Source organism: Misgurnus anguillicaudatus, chromosome 21 (genome assembly GCF_027580225.2).
Source record: "Misgurnus anguillicaudatus chromosome 21, ASM2758022v2, whole genome shotgun sequence".
NCBI classification, from domain to species: Eukaryota; Metazoa; Chordata; class Actinopteri; order Cypriniformes; family Cobitidae; genus Misgurnus; species Misgurnus anguillicaudatus.
Genome location: NC_073357.2, coordinates 59,878,886 through 59,896,672, shown reverse-complemented (window position 1 = coordinate 59,896,672; position 17,787 = coordinate 59,878,886). Strand labels below are relative to the sequence as shown.

General features: G+C 38.5%; 1 protein-coding gene across 12 annotated transcripts in view; it reads left to right on the top strand.

Moving 5' to 3' along the window:
* ank2b (ankyrin 2b, neuronal) overlaps nt 1-17,787 on the top strand; it is a 153,922-nt gene that overhangs the window by 71,977 nt on the left and 64,158 nt on the right. For 11 of the 12 annotated variants that reach the window (XM_073859548.1, XM_073859546.1, XM_073859557.1 and 8 more), the window contains 9 exons: nt 131-229; nt 3,104-3,202; nt 3,442-3,639; nt 3,725-3,823; nt 3,906-4,004; nt 10,025-10,123; nt 10,234-10,431; nt 15,319-15,417; nt 15,820-15,918. In XM_073859548.1, the coding sequence (XP_073715649.1) occupies nt 131-229; nt 3,104-3,202; nt 3,442-3,639; nt 3,725-3,823; nt 3,906-4,004; nt 10,025-10,123; nt 10,234-10,431; nt 15,319-15,417; nt 15,820-15,918 (1,089 nt within the window). Of the gene's footprint in view, nt 1-130; nt 230-3,103; nt 3,203-3,441; nt 3,640-3,724; nt 3,824-3,905; nt 4,005-10,024; nt 10,124-10,233; nt 10,432-15,318; nt 15,418-15,506; nt 15,543-15,819; nt 15,919-17,787 lie in introns of all 12 variants that reach the window. The other variant, XM_073859550.1, reaches the window with a different exon arrangement.

The following is a 17,787-nucleotide window of genomic DNA, read 5'->3' as shown; positions in this document are numbered from 1 at the left end:
TCAAAACATTTAAAAGATAAAGATGTTAATACCATGACATATGAACTTATGCCGTACATCACACAGTCATGATGTTAAAAGATACATCACTGTACTTTTTTATAAGATGATTGTTTTGATATCTTTACAGAACGGGATCACTCCTCTACATGTCGCGTCCAAGAGGGGAAACACTAATATGGTCCATTTGCTGTTGGAGAGAGGAGCTCAGATTGATGCCAAAACAAGGGTCAGTTTTCCAGTTGCCCTCCTGGAAAAGGGTTGGAGACTCATGTTATATAATGTACAATATAGAGTATATATTTTTTGCTAGAAAATCCAGCAAAGACCAGCATAAGCTGGTAGCTGGTCTAAGCTGGTCCTCCCAGCCTGGGAAACTGGTCGATTGTGGTCACTCAAAATCCCAGGATGTCCTTCGAAAAGAGTAGGGGTTAACCAATCACAGTGGCCGCAATACATGCTTCGGTCTTCCATAAATGTAATTGGCTGGCTCTGTCTAGGTTATTTGCATAAGGCGATCTGATTTGCTGACGCACACATTCCGCTTGAAAAGTTGAGAAATGTTCAACTTCTGCCGCAAGCAACGGCGGTGACGTGGCGCCGACGGATCCACAATTCAGTTTGGAAACGCATGACGTCACACCCCATGTGAACTTACAGTTAGGGTGCTGCCGCAGAAAAGCGATGTAAAAAGGGATTGAATTGTTATTATTTATGTGTCTGTGTGTTTTAGTGTGTGTACAGTCCGACTCAATTTATGAACCACTGTGTTCTCATTGAAATGTTAAAGTTGCAGTCTGGCTGGTTGTGTCCTTTCTCTGTGTTCTGTAGTCTCTCCCTCCTGCAGTCTCTCTCTCTCTCTCTCTCTCTTTAATGCACTGCACTGCAGAATCACATGCTGGAGTGTTATAGGAGAAGCATAATGCAGGACTGCGTCTCAAAACTTCTGACACTAGCAGAACTTTAACTAAGAAAAAATGTGATCACTGCGGACATTAATCTGTGATCAAATACTGACCAAAGGCTATCCGCTTGTTAAGTCATTAACAAGTCATTTTTAGTCATTAAGTCATCGTTAAGTATTATTTAAACAGCCAAAATATTTAAGCAAAAATTGTACAGTATAAACTCACAGTGAACACTGCAGTCTCCAGGCTCACTGAATCACAGACAGCAATATATCAATAATTTATAAAAAAATTCAAGTCAGATTTTGTTATGGAGATAAAAATTAGGATCTGGTGTTTTGCATTATGATATGAGTGTATATTAGCATGATTGTTATTTGTCTATGGCATTTAAGATCCGGAAGCGCTGCATGGCGTCAGACTTAAAGGTGCCAAAGTATGCATTAAAATAATTTGTTAAATTGTTCTCTGATATCTACATAGAAGGTTTGTGACTTTATTAAGTGCAGAAATGATCCAGAGATGATTATCTACATTTACAACCCTAGGATTTGCCCTTAGAATTAAAGGAACAGTATGTAGGATTGTGGCCAAAACTGGTATTGCAATAACAAAACTTGTGGCTAAAACTGGTACTGCAATCACACAACTGGTGGCCAATACACAAAATGACAACATAAACATCAGTTGAGGGCAGCAACCCCACTTTTTAAATGACAATATCCTGGCCAGACCACTGTTGTCAGTGATATAAGTATTTGAAATGAAAATGATTTCTTAATGTCTAGTGACATATCAGGGCCATTTTATGATTAATTGATATCAATTTCTTACATACTGTTCCTTTAAATGTATTACCTTATTTGAAAGGGTCATGAATAATCATGTTGAGCTCTGCTCTGATTGGCTGTTTCTCCTTCAGTAGCTCTGTGTGTGTGCAAACATATCTTATGTTTGAGTCTGTATCAGATGAAGATTTTGAGGAATAATCAATTGTTTGGAGATTGTTAACTCTTTCACCGCCAGCGTTTTTAAAAAAGTTGCCAGCCAGCGCCAGTGTTTTTCATGATTTTCACCAAAGTTGAATGCCTTCCAGAAAATGTTCTTCTTCAAATATATAAACATACAATATACCAAACGAATAAACAGACCCTCTGCTTTCAAACAAAAAAAAACGTTTCATCCTACCTTGAATAGTTCTTTTGTAATCAGCTTTTGAATATGGGTAGGTTTCTGCAAAAACACCAAATTTTGAGCAAAAATCAAAGATAATTCCATTTTTGTGACGGACTTTTCATAGAGATCCCATTCAGAGCAATCTTTAAAACAGACACGGACATGCAGCCGCTTGCCATAGGGCAATACTTCCGGGTTTAAAAAGTTGCGGAAGGGCGCCACCTTGTGGATAATAGCGGTATTGCGGAAAGACGGAAAATCTCGTCATTGGCGGGGAAGCGTTATCTCTTAATTGACGAGATCTCGTCAATGGCGGTGAAAGAGTTAATGGACGTTTCTGAGTGATAAGTTTGTGTTTTCTTTTCAGTATGGACCTGCAAAACGTAACTGTAACGTCAATAGTGGAACTAGCATATAGCGCTAAGTCGGCAGTCACAACTTTGTTTTTAGCATTGTAAAAACATTGTAATTAATTTAATGTGTTATTTAATGTTGAGGGGCATTCATCTCAACTGTAACGTCACAGTTGGTTTTATGTTGAGATCTGTTTTCCAGCGTTCTTTTGCATGCACGAGGTTTACATAAGAAGGAAGAAACAATCATGTTTGAGGGTCATTATATCATACCATGTTCACAACTCTTATTATTCATCTATGCCTAAATAAATACAGTTTTATATTCTATGGCACCTTTAACAAGCGGATTGCTTTTGGCCAATGATTATAGGAATCTTTTACGATACTAAAAATGTGTCACAGGCAGCCAAATTATGGTCAAAATCTTAACGTGCACACTTAGCTTTACTGCATGAAAGTCTTTAAGAATGTGAATTAAGGGAAATAATTGTTACCTAACTCTGACACAACAAGAAGATGAAAGATGAAATTGATTGATTTTTTTATTTAATGATGAGACTTCTATACTAATTATATGTAGAAAACAATAGATGTTATTATTTAGAGAGTTGCCCCCAAATGTTTTCTAATGAAAAGTGACCTTTAGGTGTGTTTGTGTTGTAGGACGGCCTCACGCCTTTACACTGTGCAGCAAGGAGTGGACACGACACAGCAGTCGAACTCTTACTGGAGAGAGGAGCACCAATGCTGGCCAGAACCAAGGTACTAATGACACACACACACATAGTGACAAATGTCCTGAAAATAATAACTAAGACGTTTCTACAGAAAATTGGATTATAAGTTCAGAAGAAGTGCTTTATTTTTCACTGAGATAGCTAAATAAAAAGTGCAATGCTCAACGTAACATAAAGTGTAATGCATTTCCATTTCTAAAGCATCAGCAAATATTACAAATACACGTGTATTAGAGGTAAACCCATTCGTTTTCTATTTTTCAGAACGGTTTATCTCCGCTCCACATGGCAGCGCAGGGTGACCATGTGGAGTGTGTTAAACACCTGCTGCAGCACAAGGCCCCTGTTGATGATGTCACACTGGATTATCTGACCGCCCTCCATGTTGCCGCCCACTGTGGTCACTACAGAGTTACCAAACTTCTGCTGGACAAGAGAGCCAATCCGAACGCCCGAGCCCTGGTACCTGAACACTTCTCATTGTGATCTTTGCTCGCTCCGCTTTATCTTTTTACAAAGTCTCATCTCTGACGTTCAATTCTTTCAGAACGGTTTTACTCCGTTACACATTGCCTGCAAGAAAAACAGAGTGAAAGTGATGGAGCTCTTGGTCAAATATGGCGCTTTCATTCAAGCAATCACTGAGGTATGAGCACATACATATACTTTTGATGATTAAATGAACATGAGATGAACATTAGACTAATGTTGTTTTTGTCTGTCTTTAGTCTGGTCTCACACCCATCCATGTGGCATCTTTCATGGGTCATCTCAACATTGTTCTTCTGCTCCTGCAGAACGGAGCTTCACCGGATGTCAGCAACATAGTGAGTCAGAATTTGCTTAAAGGAACAGTATGTAGGATTGTGGCCAAAACTGGTACTGCAATCTCAAAACTGGTGGCCAATACACAAAATGACAACATAAACATCAGTTGAGGGCTGCAACTCCAGTGGCCGGACCACTGTTGTCAGTGATATAAGTATTTGAAATGAAAATGATTTCTTAATGTTTAGTGACAAATCAGAGCCATTTTATGATTAATTGGTATAATTGGTATACATTTCTTACATAATGTTCCTTTAAGTTTTTATTAAAAATAAGCTTAAGTGTTACCTAACATCATCTTGCTTCATTAAAAGTATAAGCACAACCTTGTAGAGTCCAGTTCATGTGCTAAAAATTGAATATTGAATACTAGTACTATAATTTCTTAAAAAAAAAACAACATTTGGGCTCCATCATATATATGAATATATAGATATGGAATTCGTCCGCCATTTTGGAACGGTCAAGTTGCAGACATCGCTCACAGTTTTCCAGGATACCGGCAAGTGACTTTTTTCAAAATATTTATAAATAAGCACATATTCTTTGGCCATTTTTTGTATATTTTGAAATGTATTCAAAATTGTATTTGAAAATATACATTTTTGTCATATGGAACATAAAACTACCAAGCCCCTAAGGTGACATTGGAGTAAAAAAAATCTAAAGTTTAGTTTCATGTGCTCACGCGAAACCTTCATGTGCAGAATTTTTTTTTAAGTTTCGTTTTGCATGCGCACATGAAACTTTTGTTTTCACGTGCGCACGCAAAACTAAACGCGATAGAAACTTAACTTTTTTTATTTTTTCTCCATGTCCCCTTAGGGGTCCGTGTAAAACAGTGATTGTTGCGCGCAAAATCTTGCGGCACGTTTTCTTAAAAAATGCAATGGAATATGCGGGATATTAAAGAGCCCCTTTCATGGATTTCAACTTTTTAAAGCTAGTTACAGTATAATGTAGCAGTTTTGAGCATAAAATAGATGTGCAGAGTTACAAAGCTCACAGTCCAATTTAAAGGAAGATATTCCCTTTAACTGAAGGCATTTTTAATGTACTACAGTAAACGCCTGAGATGTAGTTCTACAGTTATTTCCGTGACATGATGACGTAGACGTGTGCATTTGAATAATGCCCGCCCACTAGCTGCTTATACCCGCCCACTTGCTGTTGTCAGAGAGAACTGATTTGTTAAATGGCCCAAGTCTGTTTGCTAAAGGTATTGCGGAGTTATTGATTTAATGTAAGAAGCTGTTTTTTTATGTGAGGGTAAAATAATATTGTACAGTATGAAGAGTAAGTGAAATAGTGGTTACAGTTTATACAATAAACAGTTGCAATGCAATTAATTCGCACTGAAACCAGAAACTATATTTCTCCTCTCGTCATTTTTGTGATCACTGCTTCCTTAACCATGTAGAGGTCAAGGTTGGATTTGTGCAATATTTGCTCCTAAAGGATTAATCTGTTCCTAATTTGTAGTGCTTTAGGATCACAACCAGTATACATTATTATGTGTATATTTATTAGTTGTGTACGATCGCGATGCTGTGGAAAACATAACAAATACTTAAAAAATTTAAATAAACTGACATCATATATGGGAGTTTTTCACGCGTATTTGCGCAATGTTGTGTGGAGAATTCAGTAAATCATACAAAACCATACATTGTTACAATGTAATCGTTTCAAATCATGCAGTATAGTGTTACATTGTAAACTTGTAAACTTCAGAGGACTGTAAAATAGATCATCTCTTGTGCGTGCACGTTAAATGAAGCCTTTTAACATACTGTAGTCTGCTGTATGTCTAAACTCAACTGCTGTTTAAACCTGTATAGCTCTAAATCGACAAGCAAATGCATAAACGACGACAATACTTTTGTTGGTGTATAAAACGAATGAAGCAGTTCTCGCTTATACAAGCTCATTTGACAAGAGCCGCGTGCCGCGGTAAAAGTTTGAGTAGTAAGTGGAGAGAGACGGAGCTTCTATAAACCTTATAACACCTCTTACATTTATACTCTGTGCTGTGTTTCTCAATAACGTGGTTTTTAATTAAACATAGCGTGCTATGAAGACTTTAAAACGTTTATTACTTACGATGTTAGCGGCTGCTGTCCATGGGAATGGTGCTGAATTGGTAGACAGCGATCTTTCTGCATCCATAGTTCAAACAGGCATGTTTATACATTCATTCATACTTATTTATAGCTAGATTGTCTATTCAAAGATAATATAAAAAATATTTTGTATCCACTGCGCCTTTTTGGCAAAAAAGTATTTGGCTACTTTCATAAAAAAACTAGACTTTGTAAAACAACAGTAGGCACGAAACTATCTGCACTAGAGCTGTAATCGGGCCTTAAAAGTTAGGCCCGAAATGTCCGGAGCCCGACAGAATGCAGCCCGAACCCGAACGTATATTGACAGCTTTTTAAAAGCCCGAACCCGTTTACAGCCCGACATTATTTAAATGTGTGCACACACACAGCTTTTGTCAAGAATGAGAAATTTACACAGGTTTTAACATTATTTATTCATGACTAATAATCTACACGCCACTTGGAAGTTGAAACAAAGAAATAAAATAAGTCATCTGTAACATTGTAACATCTCATTCTAAATAGGCTTATGCAATACACTATAAATATGCCAATAAAATTATTATTTCTTAACGAATTAAATTAAGATAATACATTCTGAATTAAGATGGGTATTTGGCAATAACGAAATTAAGAGAAAGGCTCCGCGGGATTTGCGTCGGCACTTCTCTCTATTACTGCCAACATTAGTCTATATCCTCTGTCTAAATTATGTATTTAAGACTCGATTCATATTTAGTTATACATTGAAAAACCTACTCACCAAGATTAGGCTATGTTTTTGATGAGGAAAATCATTAAATCCACTGTAAATGAATTCATCGCGGTCCTGCGCTACTGATAGTGCGTCCAGCAGCATTGAACTTGACCGCTCATTTACCTCACAAAGCCGGAGCGCAAGCCCGAGCCCGGTCCGAGCCCGTGTAAAATATTACAAATGAAGCCCGAACCCGCCCGAGCCAGTCGGGTCCCGACGGGTCCGGGCAAAGATGTTCAGTGTGTTTACACGAGAGAGTTTGATCTGCGCTGCAGAGAACGGGTGTATTTATTTTAGCGCAGATGTTTGGTGTCTGGACATCGACTGTGTTCATTATTATAAAGCAATTCTGCACCAAGGTTTGCCGTCATGCTTTTACACAGTGAACGAGAGTAACAGGTTATTATGTGACAGACAACTAGTCCAGTTCTCTTCAGAAGGCTACACAGCAGAGCTTCACCAAAAATGACAACATGTGGCCACGATCAGACTGCTGCACCTGTGCTCTCATTCTTCCTAAAAAGCCCCGCTGTGACATAAAGCGGTTTTACATTACAGACACTATGCAGACACTTAAATAAAGAATTGTAATACAATAGATTACCTTTATTTCTGAATATGGAAAAATTACAGATGTCTGAATTTTTGTGACCCTGTTGTTGCAGCCACAACACATCCGAAGTGTAAGGCGGTTACAAATGTAGCATTGTGAAGCATCCTGCTCAATTCGTCCTTGGGAAGGAGTTTCTGTTATATTTGTTTCTTTCTGCAAACTCTCTGAATCTGATTCAGGCTCAAACTGCAAGGCAATACCGATGCAATAGCCTACTAGAGGCAGTTTACAGAGACCATTTTGTTTGATTATCTGTACACGCTTGAGAAGCAGAAACCCGATTATGGTAATGGACATTTCGAACGCTACAAGGATTGACCAATCACAATCGTTTAGAATCCCTGACCAATCAGAGTATACTTGCCGTTTGTGGGGGTGGGTCTTTGAAGAGACGCGCTGCAATCAAGCGTTTTAGAGAGAGATGTTGCAAATATCTATATTATGAGAAAAATAATGTGTTTTTTTAACTTTAATTCAAACAACAGATTTGTGGTAGACCACAACAATAAATTTATAAACTTTTTTGTGGTCATTTAAGTGGCTCTTTAATGGAATTTTATTCGACGAAATTGCGGTAACTTGCCAAAATTGCGGGAACTTGCAAAAACTGTTTGCAGCTTTTGCAGCTCTTCACTGATGTTCTCTAGGGCTGGGTATCGATTCCAATGTTTTAGATCGATTCGATTTCGATTCACAAGCTATCAAATCGATTCAATTCTGATTCTCGGATCGATTTTTATGCTCGATTCTCGATTCGACTCAATGAATATAGATTTAATACAAATACTATATTTATAAAAAAGAACAGTGAACATAAGTTTGCAAGTGGGTAATTAATAAAAAGAAATTAAGAGCCACAAACCTGTATATTAAACTCTTTTATTTTAGGGACACTTGGGTACATTAAAACAGAACCCATCTCTAGTTTTCAAATGCATACAATTTTGTTAAATACAATACAATTTTGATGCAAGATGAAATATGTATGCTGAAAAAAGTCAGAACAGTCGCATTTCTTGATCAAACAGGATCAGGTTATTTTATTTGAAAAAAATCGATTAATCGATTTGTGGCCTTTGAGAATCGATTTTGATCAACCACGTAGAGGTCTTCACGGGTCCACTTAGATCCGAAAACCCGAGGTCCGACCCGAGACCCGACCGGGTTCGGGTCTAAAAGTTTCACATGTGCCTCGGACACAGGTCGGGTACAATAATAGCGGCATCGGGTCTCGGGTAATTTAAAAATGAATGTGTTTTTTCTGAACGGACCCGAGAAGACCCGAACTCTCTCGCCTGTGTGCGTCAATGTCCTTTTCAAACCTCTCATCTGTTTGCCAAGAGCGCTTGCGACATTGTGGTTGTCGGAAGGTTCATTTTCGTTGAGACAAACATGTCAGTCAATTATAAATGTACATTTTAGCGGTCGTTGGTGTCGTCGTCAGATAACAAAGTAAAACGAATGGAGCAGCTCGCCAAATCTGTCTGACTGCTGCGCGTGGGTCTGCAGAATGCACACACGTCAGTGCCGTTTACATACGGTTCCAGTCGGGTTAAAAAAAAAAAATCACTAGTTCGGGTCGGACTCGGGTCTAATTTTCTCGTGTTTGTCTCGGATCGGGTCTTTCTTTAAATTTTTTTTATTTATGCACGTCGGGTTCGGGTATGAAGTGATTCGGGTCATTTCGGGTCGGGTACATTTATTTGGACCCGAGAAGACCTCTACAACCACGTAAAAAACAAGATTAAAGGCGGAGTCCATGATGTTTGAAAAACGCTTTGGAAAAGGAGACGGGCCGACTACCAAAACACACTTGTAACCAATCAGCAGTAAGGCGCGTGTCTACTAACCGACATCCTTGCCTGGGTTGCGTATGTGTGGGGCGGGTCTATCAACAGAAGGTCCAGATTCTATTGGGGTAGGGGCGTGTTTGTTTAGGTGATTTCAAATATCAACATTGGCTTTCAAACATCGTGGACTCCGCCTTAATCGAAAAATAAATTGTTTTGCCCAGCCCTAACACATCGCGTAATGACGTCACTTCTTTTATATTCTCATGGCAACAGGGGACATGGCTGCGCTTGTGTGAAGTAAATGCAACATTTTTTAACACTTTTCAGAAAAGATATATATGACTTTTTGCTACGAAAATGCAGGGATTATGAAATCTTTCAAGCCCTGCATATTTTGCAAGCAGAAATCTGCAATATATGCGGCGAAAGTGCGGCGTATTTAAAAAATGCAGACTTTGGCTGATTATGCATTGAAACATGCGATCGCATAATCACGTTTTTCTGGAGGAACTGGTAAAAAAAAACAATCCATGTCTCCAGTTTAAAAGTAATCACTGCAGACTTGGCAACACTGGCCTTGGATGGTTCCAAAATGGAGGACAACTTACATATAGCGGCGAGACATATCTATATATACATATCTATATTTGGGACCAGATAAATAGAGAATCTCTGTTATCTATGGTCATGGGGTGTCAGCAGATGTTAAAGGCAAGAAACATAAAATAATCCAATCTTTGTTTTGTCCCAGCGAGGAGAGACAGCTCTACACATGGCTGCACGTGCCGGGCAGGTGGAAGTTGTTCGCTGTCTGCTGAGAAACGGAGCCATGGTGGATGCAAGAGCGAGGGTGAGACACAGACATAATACATCACTGCACATGCTCAGTGTAGAGAAATAATATACACTACTGTTTAAACCAGCTTAAGGTTAACATGTAAACATCTCTGCTGTCATCAGGAGGATCAGACTCCGCTTCACATCGCTTCTCGTCTGGGTAAAACCGAGATCGTCCAGCTCCTCCTCCAGCACATGGCTCACCCGGATGCTGCCACCTCAAACGGTTACACTCCTCTCCACATCGCCGCTCGTGAGGGACATCTGGATGTGGCGACAGTGTTGCTGGAGGCCGGGGCTGCGCACTCTTTAGCTACCAAGGTCAGTGATGGACACACAACACCCTGATTTTACATATTTTACATATGTTTTACATTTACATATTTACAAAAATATTTACGGAACATATTTACGGAAGCTGTCAGAATTTGCCACCATTGTTATCTAAAATAAATAAGATGACATGGCAGAAAAATTGTGAAAGCAATCTTCTTTTGCTTGTGGTTTTTGGTCATTTTTTTTGTTGTTTGAAGTTTATAAATTATTAGGGATGCACCGATACCAACACCATTATTGGTATCGGGCCCGATACCAAGCTCATGTACTTGTACTCGATACCCAATACCAAAGACCGATACCTCACGTGACGTAATTTATGACAAATTTGATTGTCTTGTTGTCTGTGATTTCTTGAGCATTTTGACAACTTTGTGACAGGCAGGTAAAAATTACTTGGTTTTGCCCTTTGGAGGTTATTGGACACTGTGAAATTTTGGCTTTAAAAATTTGTGATGAGCACATAAGAGTGATTTGTTTTTTTCATAATATGAGTTGAAGTTGTTGAAAATAAAGATGCTATGTTCATTAGTCTCATTGTGTTAAAAAAACGAAGTGTCATTGTCACATGAAAAAAAAAACAGTACAACAAGCATCGGTATCGGTGCCGGCGAGTACCAGGGGAAAAATATCGGTATTCGTACTCGATCCTTAAAAGTGGTATTGGTGCATCCCTATAAGTTATAAAAATACTACAAACAGTACAATAATAGGAAGCAAATGCTATAGCTTTTTGTTTCATTTTAACAAATAAAATGCAGAGACGAAGGACAGTTTGCTCTTACTAAGAGATAAAAATCTGACTCATTGGCGCTCCCTGCTGTCTGTATAAACTACAAACAGATTATATACTAGTAAGAAATGGCCTTTGGCACTGCAAATCATTTTATTTACCATAATAAAACAAAATAGATGAAAAACGATGGATGAGGATGAATGAAGAATAGAGAATTGTATTTTCCCATGACAAAACATCAGCACAGTGTTACTGGCTAAAGGTTTTATAGTGACTCAGTTTTGTAAACGTGACTCATTTTTATAAACGTAGTAGGTAATCAGATCAGATTAGAAACAACACTGCTATTGTTTAGCTCTAATAAATACTTTTCAGTCAGTTGTATGTGTGGTTTATAAAAATATGACGGAAGTCCAAAATCTCCACAATACTTTAAAGGTAGTGTGTGCAAATTTAAGCAGCATTTAGTGGTGAGATTGCGAATCACTAACAGCTCACCCCTCAATTTCAAAATGAATATGGTTGCAGGTCCGTAGCCAGCCTATTGAAAGGGGGGGTTCTTTTTTTGCAGTTTTTCCTCCTCCATTTGTATTTAATTATGAGCAGGGCCGTACGCACGATTTTATAAATACCGAGGTCCATATATGTATTTTTCTAGGTCATGCACCACAGGAAAAAATATTATTTCTCTGCTCTACATATATGAATTTAAAAAAAAATCTGAAAACCAAAGAATCAAATAACTATAGATTTCAAACCATGTCAGTATGCAGAAGATTTGTGTTGGTCATTATAGGAATGCATTGTAATAACTATTTTACCATCCTGGGCACACTGGGTTATGTCAGTAAAGTAAACATAGGCTTACTGAATATAGGATCATTTTAGTGAATTAACTAAAGGCTATCAATAATTAGTTTATTAAATTAATTCAAAATATACACACCCTATTATTATACACTTTATATGCTTAAATACAACATCAGTAATGCAGGGAACTTGAATTGTATAAATGGGTTGGCAGAGGCTACTTTAGGGGGTCCATATCCCATGAAAGAAAACTGTAATTATTAAAAAAGCATAAATGAATCTACGATTACTTCACATTACCCCACATTAGATAAATATTATTCTTGCCCTGCATGCATTTTACGTGTAAGATGTAAACATAATGCAAGCCTTAATTTTAAACTTCTCACATCTGATTTACTGTCTGTTAATTAAGCAAAAGGCTTCTTGTTAACTGCAGTAACTTTAGTAAAAATTGTTCAGAAAATTTAAATTCCATGATAAACCTTAAACGTACTTTTAATAGCAGAGCTCAACGGCTCAACACTACAGGAAGAAGTTACAAGTAAGTTATTTATTGGGCTTTAAGACCGAATGCAATAAAATGTTTAAGCCAAAAGATGAACGTGCGCCCATTTAAACTCCGTGCACGCGCATTACCGGTGGATGAAGCGTTGTACCGCGCACGTGATGCGTCGCGTTTTCCGTTTTCAAGTTCAACAGTGAATCTAATCATACAGTAAAAAAGACATCTTAAAGAATTAAAGAGTGGCGTTGTATTTTGTTAATAAACACGCTGAATAACGGGAAGTAAATTACTGGAGGGAGTTAAAGCAGCGCATTAAATTTGGACATTCATGTGGCTCAGCTGCAGTAATGTTTCTTGTCTTGTCACCTTGACAATCACTGCGTTTCATATTTCTCGTCATTAAACGCCTGTATAATAGTCAGCGTTTGATTACTTACATCTTTCTTGTGCTTCCACTAAAGGCGCATCTGACCCCTGTGTTGCACCTTTGTCTGCCTAGTTTGATTGGTCATCTCGGAATAATTTTGACTTTATCTTACTTAATGGGGTGCAGCTCAGACCTGTTGGCATGTGACGTCGCACTACCGCGAGATCTATTTAAAAGCTTACTGAGTCATTTACTATTGAATCGGTCTCGCGGTGCTAAGACGTCACATGCCGATCGGTCTGCGCAGTGCAGCCAGAAGTCAAACGAGCACTGAGCATTGAGTCAAATAAAACGAGCGTCAGAAAATGACCGAAATCCGGACCTCGTGGACCTCAATGGTGAGTACGGTCATGCGTCCAGCTTCAATAATGTGTCAGGAACACAGAATATTTGTCAGAAGCATTGATTAAAACAATGATGACAATAATCACGCGAAAAAACGACTTAAATTCTGGACCTTTTGGCAGTGAGGGGGGGTTCGTTCGAACCACCCGAACCCCCCCTGCCTACGGGCTTGGGTTGCCGCCACTGGAGACAACGTAGGGTTGAAACGCCCTCTTTAGAGCAGTTTAGGGCTACTGTAAAAACATGGTGGCACAAAATGGTGACTTTCTCGTAAGGGGACCCATGGGGTTTGTAGTTTGCTCATTCAAAGATGATAAAAACAATACGGTCCATTTTGTAAGATCTTTATTCACCACTGATAATATAGTTAGGTATATTATATTGCATTTCTGTTAAGAGATCCTTCTAACCGTGGGCTTACACCAGCCGCGTTTGAGGCGTCAAAATCGCGTCTACCATGCCTAGTTTGCCGCTTCAACAGTCTGAGTGTACTCGCTTCATTCGCGCGTAAAAGCCGCATGTGAAATTCTAGTCATAGAGACATTCACGTGGAAATTTTCGTCATGGGAGGGGCTTCTGCGACTATACTCGCTTTCTGTAATCACGTCACTACTAAAGCAAGCTCCTGATTGGTTAACGTGGCACGTTTTTCCGCCAAAGTTCAAAATTTACAATTCGCCTGTTTGCCGCGGCATTCACATGAACTAGACGCGGGAATGAGGCAGAATCGCATCTACCGTGCTGCGCTTAACGGGTCATTCGCGCCGTGAGACCTCCAGACGCGCAACAATGCTTGACGCAACGCAAACACAATCGCGCTTGACGTCTCTACCGTGGCTGGTGTAAACGCAGCATTAAACTTACACAATGCACCTTTAAAGGTCCACTTTGTAGATTTTTAGCGGCATCAAGTGGTGAGATTTGTGAATTGCAACCAATGGCTCAGTGCACAGCTAACCCCTCCCTTTCGAAGCTTATAGACAAGCTATTACATGACAACCATGTTGTCGTCTGAGACAACGTAGGGACAAAATGCACTCTGTAGAGCATCGTGTTAATTTTGTCACCCATTTTTAATGTAGTCTTAGTCTTGTGCCGTATGTCCTTGTTAATTTTAGTTGACTAAAAGTCTCGTCATTTTAGTCTAGTTTTAGTCAAAAGAAAACTCAATATATCAAGTTTTAGTTAAAACATTTTTGTCTTTTTTTTAAATAAATTATTTCTGAGATTATTTCTGATAATCATTTCAGTCATGTCAATGTCATAATCACCTGACAAAATACACTTGTTGAATGATTTTTGTTGAATGCAACTTTGTTAAATGTGTCTGGTTTTCTGATTTAAGAGACACGTTCACAAATGATGTCAGCACTCGCGTTCGCTATCTATGGGTGTTGTTCTGCTTGATGTAGTTTTGTGTTAACAGGAGTATGAGACCTGTACTAACTTGAGCAACAGCGTAAACTCATTCAGTAAATTTTGAAGGCGTAACGGCTGAATATTCTATCTCTAGTAGAGACGACTGTAGACGAAAATGAAGAGAGATTTTATCTTAGTTTTTATTTTATGCAAAACATTTTAGTCTTTTTCGTCAACAATAATGCATGTTAATTTAATTTTAGTCAGCGATTTTGGACATCTGTGCAGTCTCGTCATCATCTCATCTTAGTCATGGAAAAAAGGTTCTTGACGAAAACATATTTAGTCTCGTCTCGTCTGACGAAATGAACACTAGTAGAGCAGTGTGTCAGTTTAGGGCTACTGTAGAATATTACGGCACAAAATGTAGATTAAAATAGCTCATTCTAAGGTAATAAAAACAATACAGTTCATTATGTAAGGCTGATTAATATAGTTATGTATGTTATATTGCATTTCTGTCAAAATATCCTCCTACAATTTACACACTGCACCTTTAAATTAAGAGTGAGTGATTACTAGATTAGATTATGATTTGATTTTGGTGTAATGTAATTCTACTATACAGCTGATGTTCTTCCAGTGAGGGTTTATTCATCTTTATTCTGTATTTAAACATCTACCAAGAAAGGGTTCACGCCTCTACATGTGGCATCAAAGTACGGCAGCCTGGATGTGGCCAAACTACTTTTGCAGCGACGAGCGTCTCCAGATTCAGCTGGAAAGGTAAACATCAGTCTAATCTATTCTGAAGCCGTTTAATCATTATTTACATACGGCGTAGGAAACTAATTCACCGAACTTTATTTAAAAAGAAATACATTCAGGCTATGTTGACTGCAACAGTACCGGTAAGCATTTAGTAGTTTCACTTACTGATAACAGCATTTTTGTTTTATTAAAAAACAACTTTTTTCTTTGTTGTATTTTTTGTTTAATAAGGACCGGAGTGTTGAATGGTCCCGAGCCTGCACTTTAATATAAAACATAACGTTGACCTTACACAACTTTAACACAATGTAACAATCCCTGTTAACATGCTGTTTGATTATGTGTTGTCGGGTTTAATGCTTTAGAGATGCTAACAGTTTCCCTGTAACCGTATCACACTGACCCTCATCCCCGCAGAACGGTCTCACTCCTCTACATGTCGCTGCTCACTATGATAACCAGAAGGTGGCGCTCCTGCTTTTGGACAAAGGGGCATCTCCCCACGCCACAGCTAAGGTGAGGAGACTTCATCGTGACCAAACGCTGACCATTGCAGGAATACACATGGGTGATTATATAATAGGCTTTATGCCCAGCTGCACTACTTCCTGATCTTCAGCCAGCTCCTTGTTTCCTGTCTGCCATTATTGGACAAACTGATTAATCCAGGTGTGTCTGATTATTGTTGTTGTGTCTACTGAGGTCAGGCACACCTGGATTAATCAGTTTGTCCAATAATGGCAGACAGGAAACAAGGAGCTGGCTGAAGTTCAGGAAGTAGTGCAGCTGGGCATAAAGCCTATTGCAGGTAGATTTGAAGTACAAATGCTGTTTCTCAGTTCCAAGAATGCAAAGAACAGACTTGCGTTCTCGTGCAGATCGGTTTTGCCAGGTGACCTTGGAAGAACGAACTCAGAAGTCCGCGAGAACGCATTTGTGAGAATTGAGATGTGTGCGATCTTCCTGTTGGTCACCGCCCATTGTTTTGCCGCAATGACTTCTGGGGCGTGAAGGGATTTCAGAGCGCAAGTCTGCACTCGATGCATCCTCGATATCAAGAACACATCCGGGTATTTTCATGCGTCCTCTGTACTTCCTTTCGTGAGAATTGGAATTGAACTTCGACGTTAATGATGACGTAGAGCGAGAACACGAGGGCGCAAGATCGCTGAAGAAGGCATATTGAGAAACAGCCAAAGTCATTTTTCATTTTGTTTCAAATGCTTATATTTTTTATTATTTTAATAATTTGGTACTTGTTATGGATCACCAAGATTTAATAGTTTCAATAACAATATCATGTTTTCTTGATGATCGAATTAGTCAATGTAAACGCTGTTACTGTCAAACTCTGTTACCAAAGTAGAGTAACAGTGTTGACAGTCATGTTACAGAACTGTCTCTCTCTCTATCTTTCTCTCTCTCTCTCTCTCTTTCTCTCTCTCTCTCTCTCTCTCTCTCTCTCTCACACACACACACACACACACACACACACACACACACACACACACACGCATGCACGGACGGACGCAGGCACACAGCTGTCAACACTGTTCTTTGGTAACAGAGTTTGACAGTAACAGAGTTGACACCGGAAATCATGATTAGCTATATTAAAGACTTTTTAATGAAAATATTACATTGTATTGACCTGTAACATCTTGTGGTCCATGACAATGAGTACCAAAATATTGAAATAATTAAATATATAACCATTTAAAAACAGCAAAATTAAAAAAAAAATACTTTGGACACCAAATGTATCTGCAATTCTAAAGTCACCCACATGTGTTTGTGAAGGCATCTGTGCTGGGCAAATTCAGAATAAGTTCAGATGACAACATTAATGTCAACATTATGCAAATGTAATACTTTTATACTGCATATTGATGATTAATATAATTGTATGTTTCTGGAAATACCTCATAAAAAGTGATTTAAGGGATAGTTCACCCTAAAATGAAAATTATGTCATTATTTACACTGAAAAAAATGATTCATTCAATTTACTTAATTTTTTAAGGTAAGTGGTTGCAGTCAATTTATTTAAGCTACATTTAAACAAAGTTTTTTATTTTATTTTTCAATTTTTTTTGTTTAAATGTAGCTTAAATAAATTGATTGCAACCACTTACCTTAAAAAATTTAGTAAATTGAATGAATCATTTTTTTTCAGTGTCCTCACCCTCAGGTTGTTACAGACCTGTACACATTAGAGGTCTTTACGGGTCCACTTAAATCCGAAAACCAGAGGTTTGATCCAAGACCTGAGCGGGTTAGAGTCTAAAAGTTTCACCTGTGCCTTGGACATTAGTCAGGTATAATATTAGCCACATCGGGTCTCGGGTAATTTAAAATGAATGTGTTTTTGCCGAATGGAGCCGA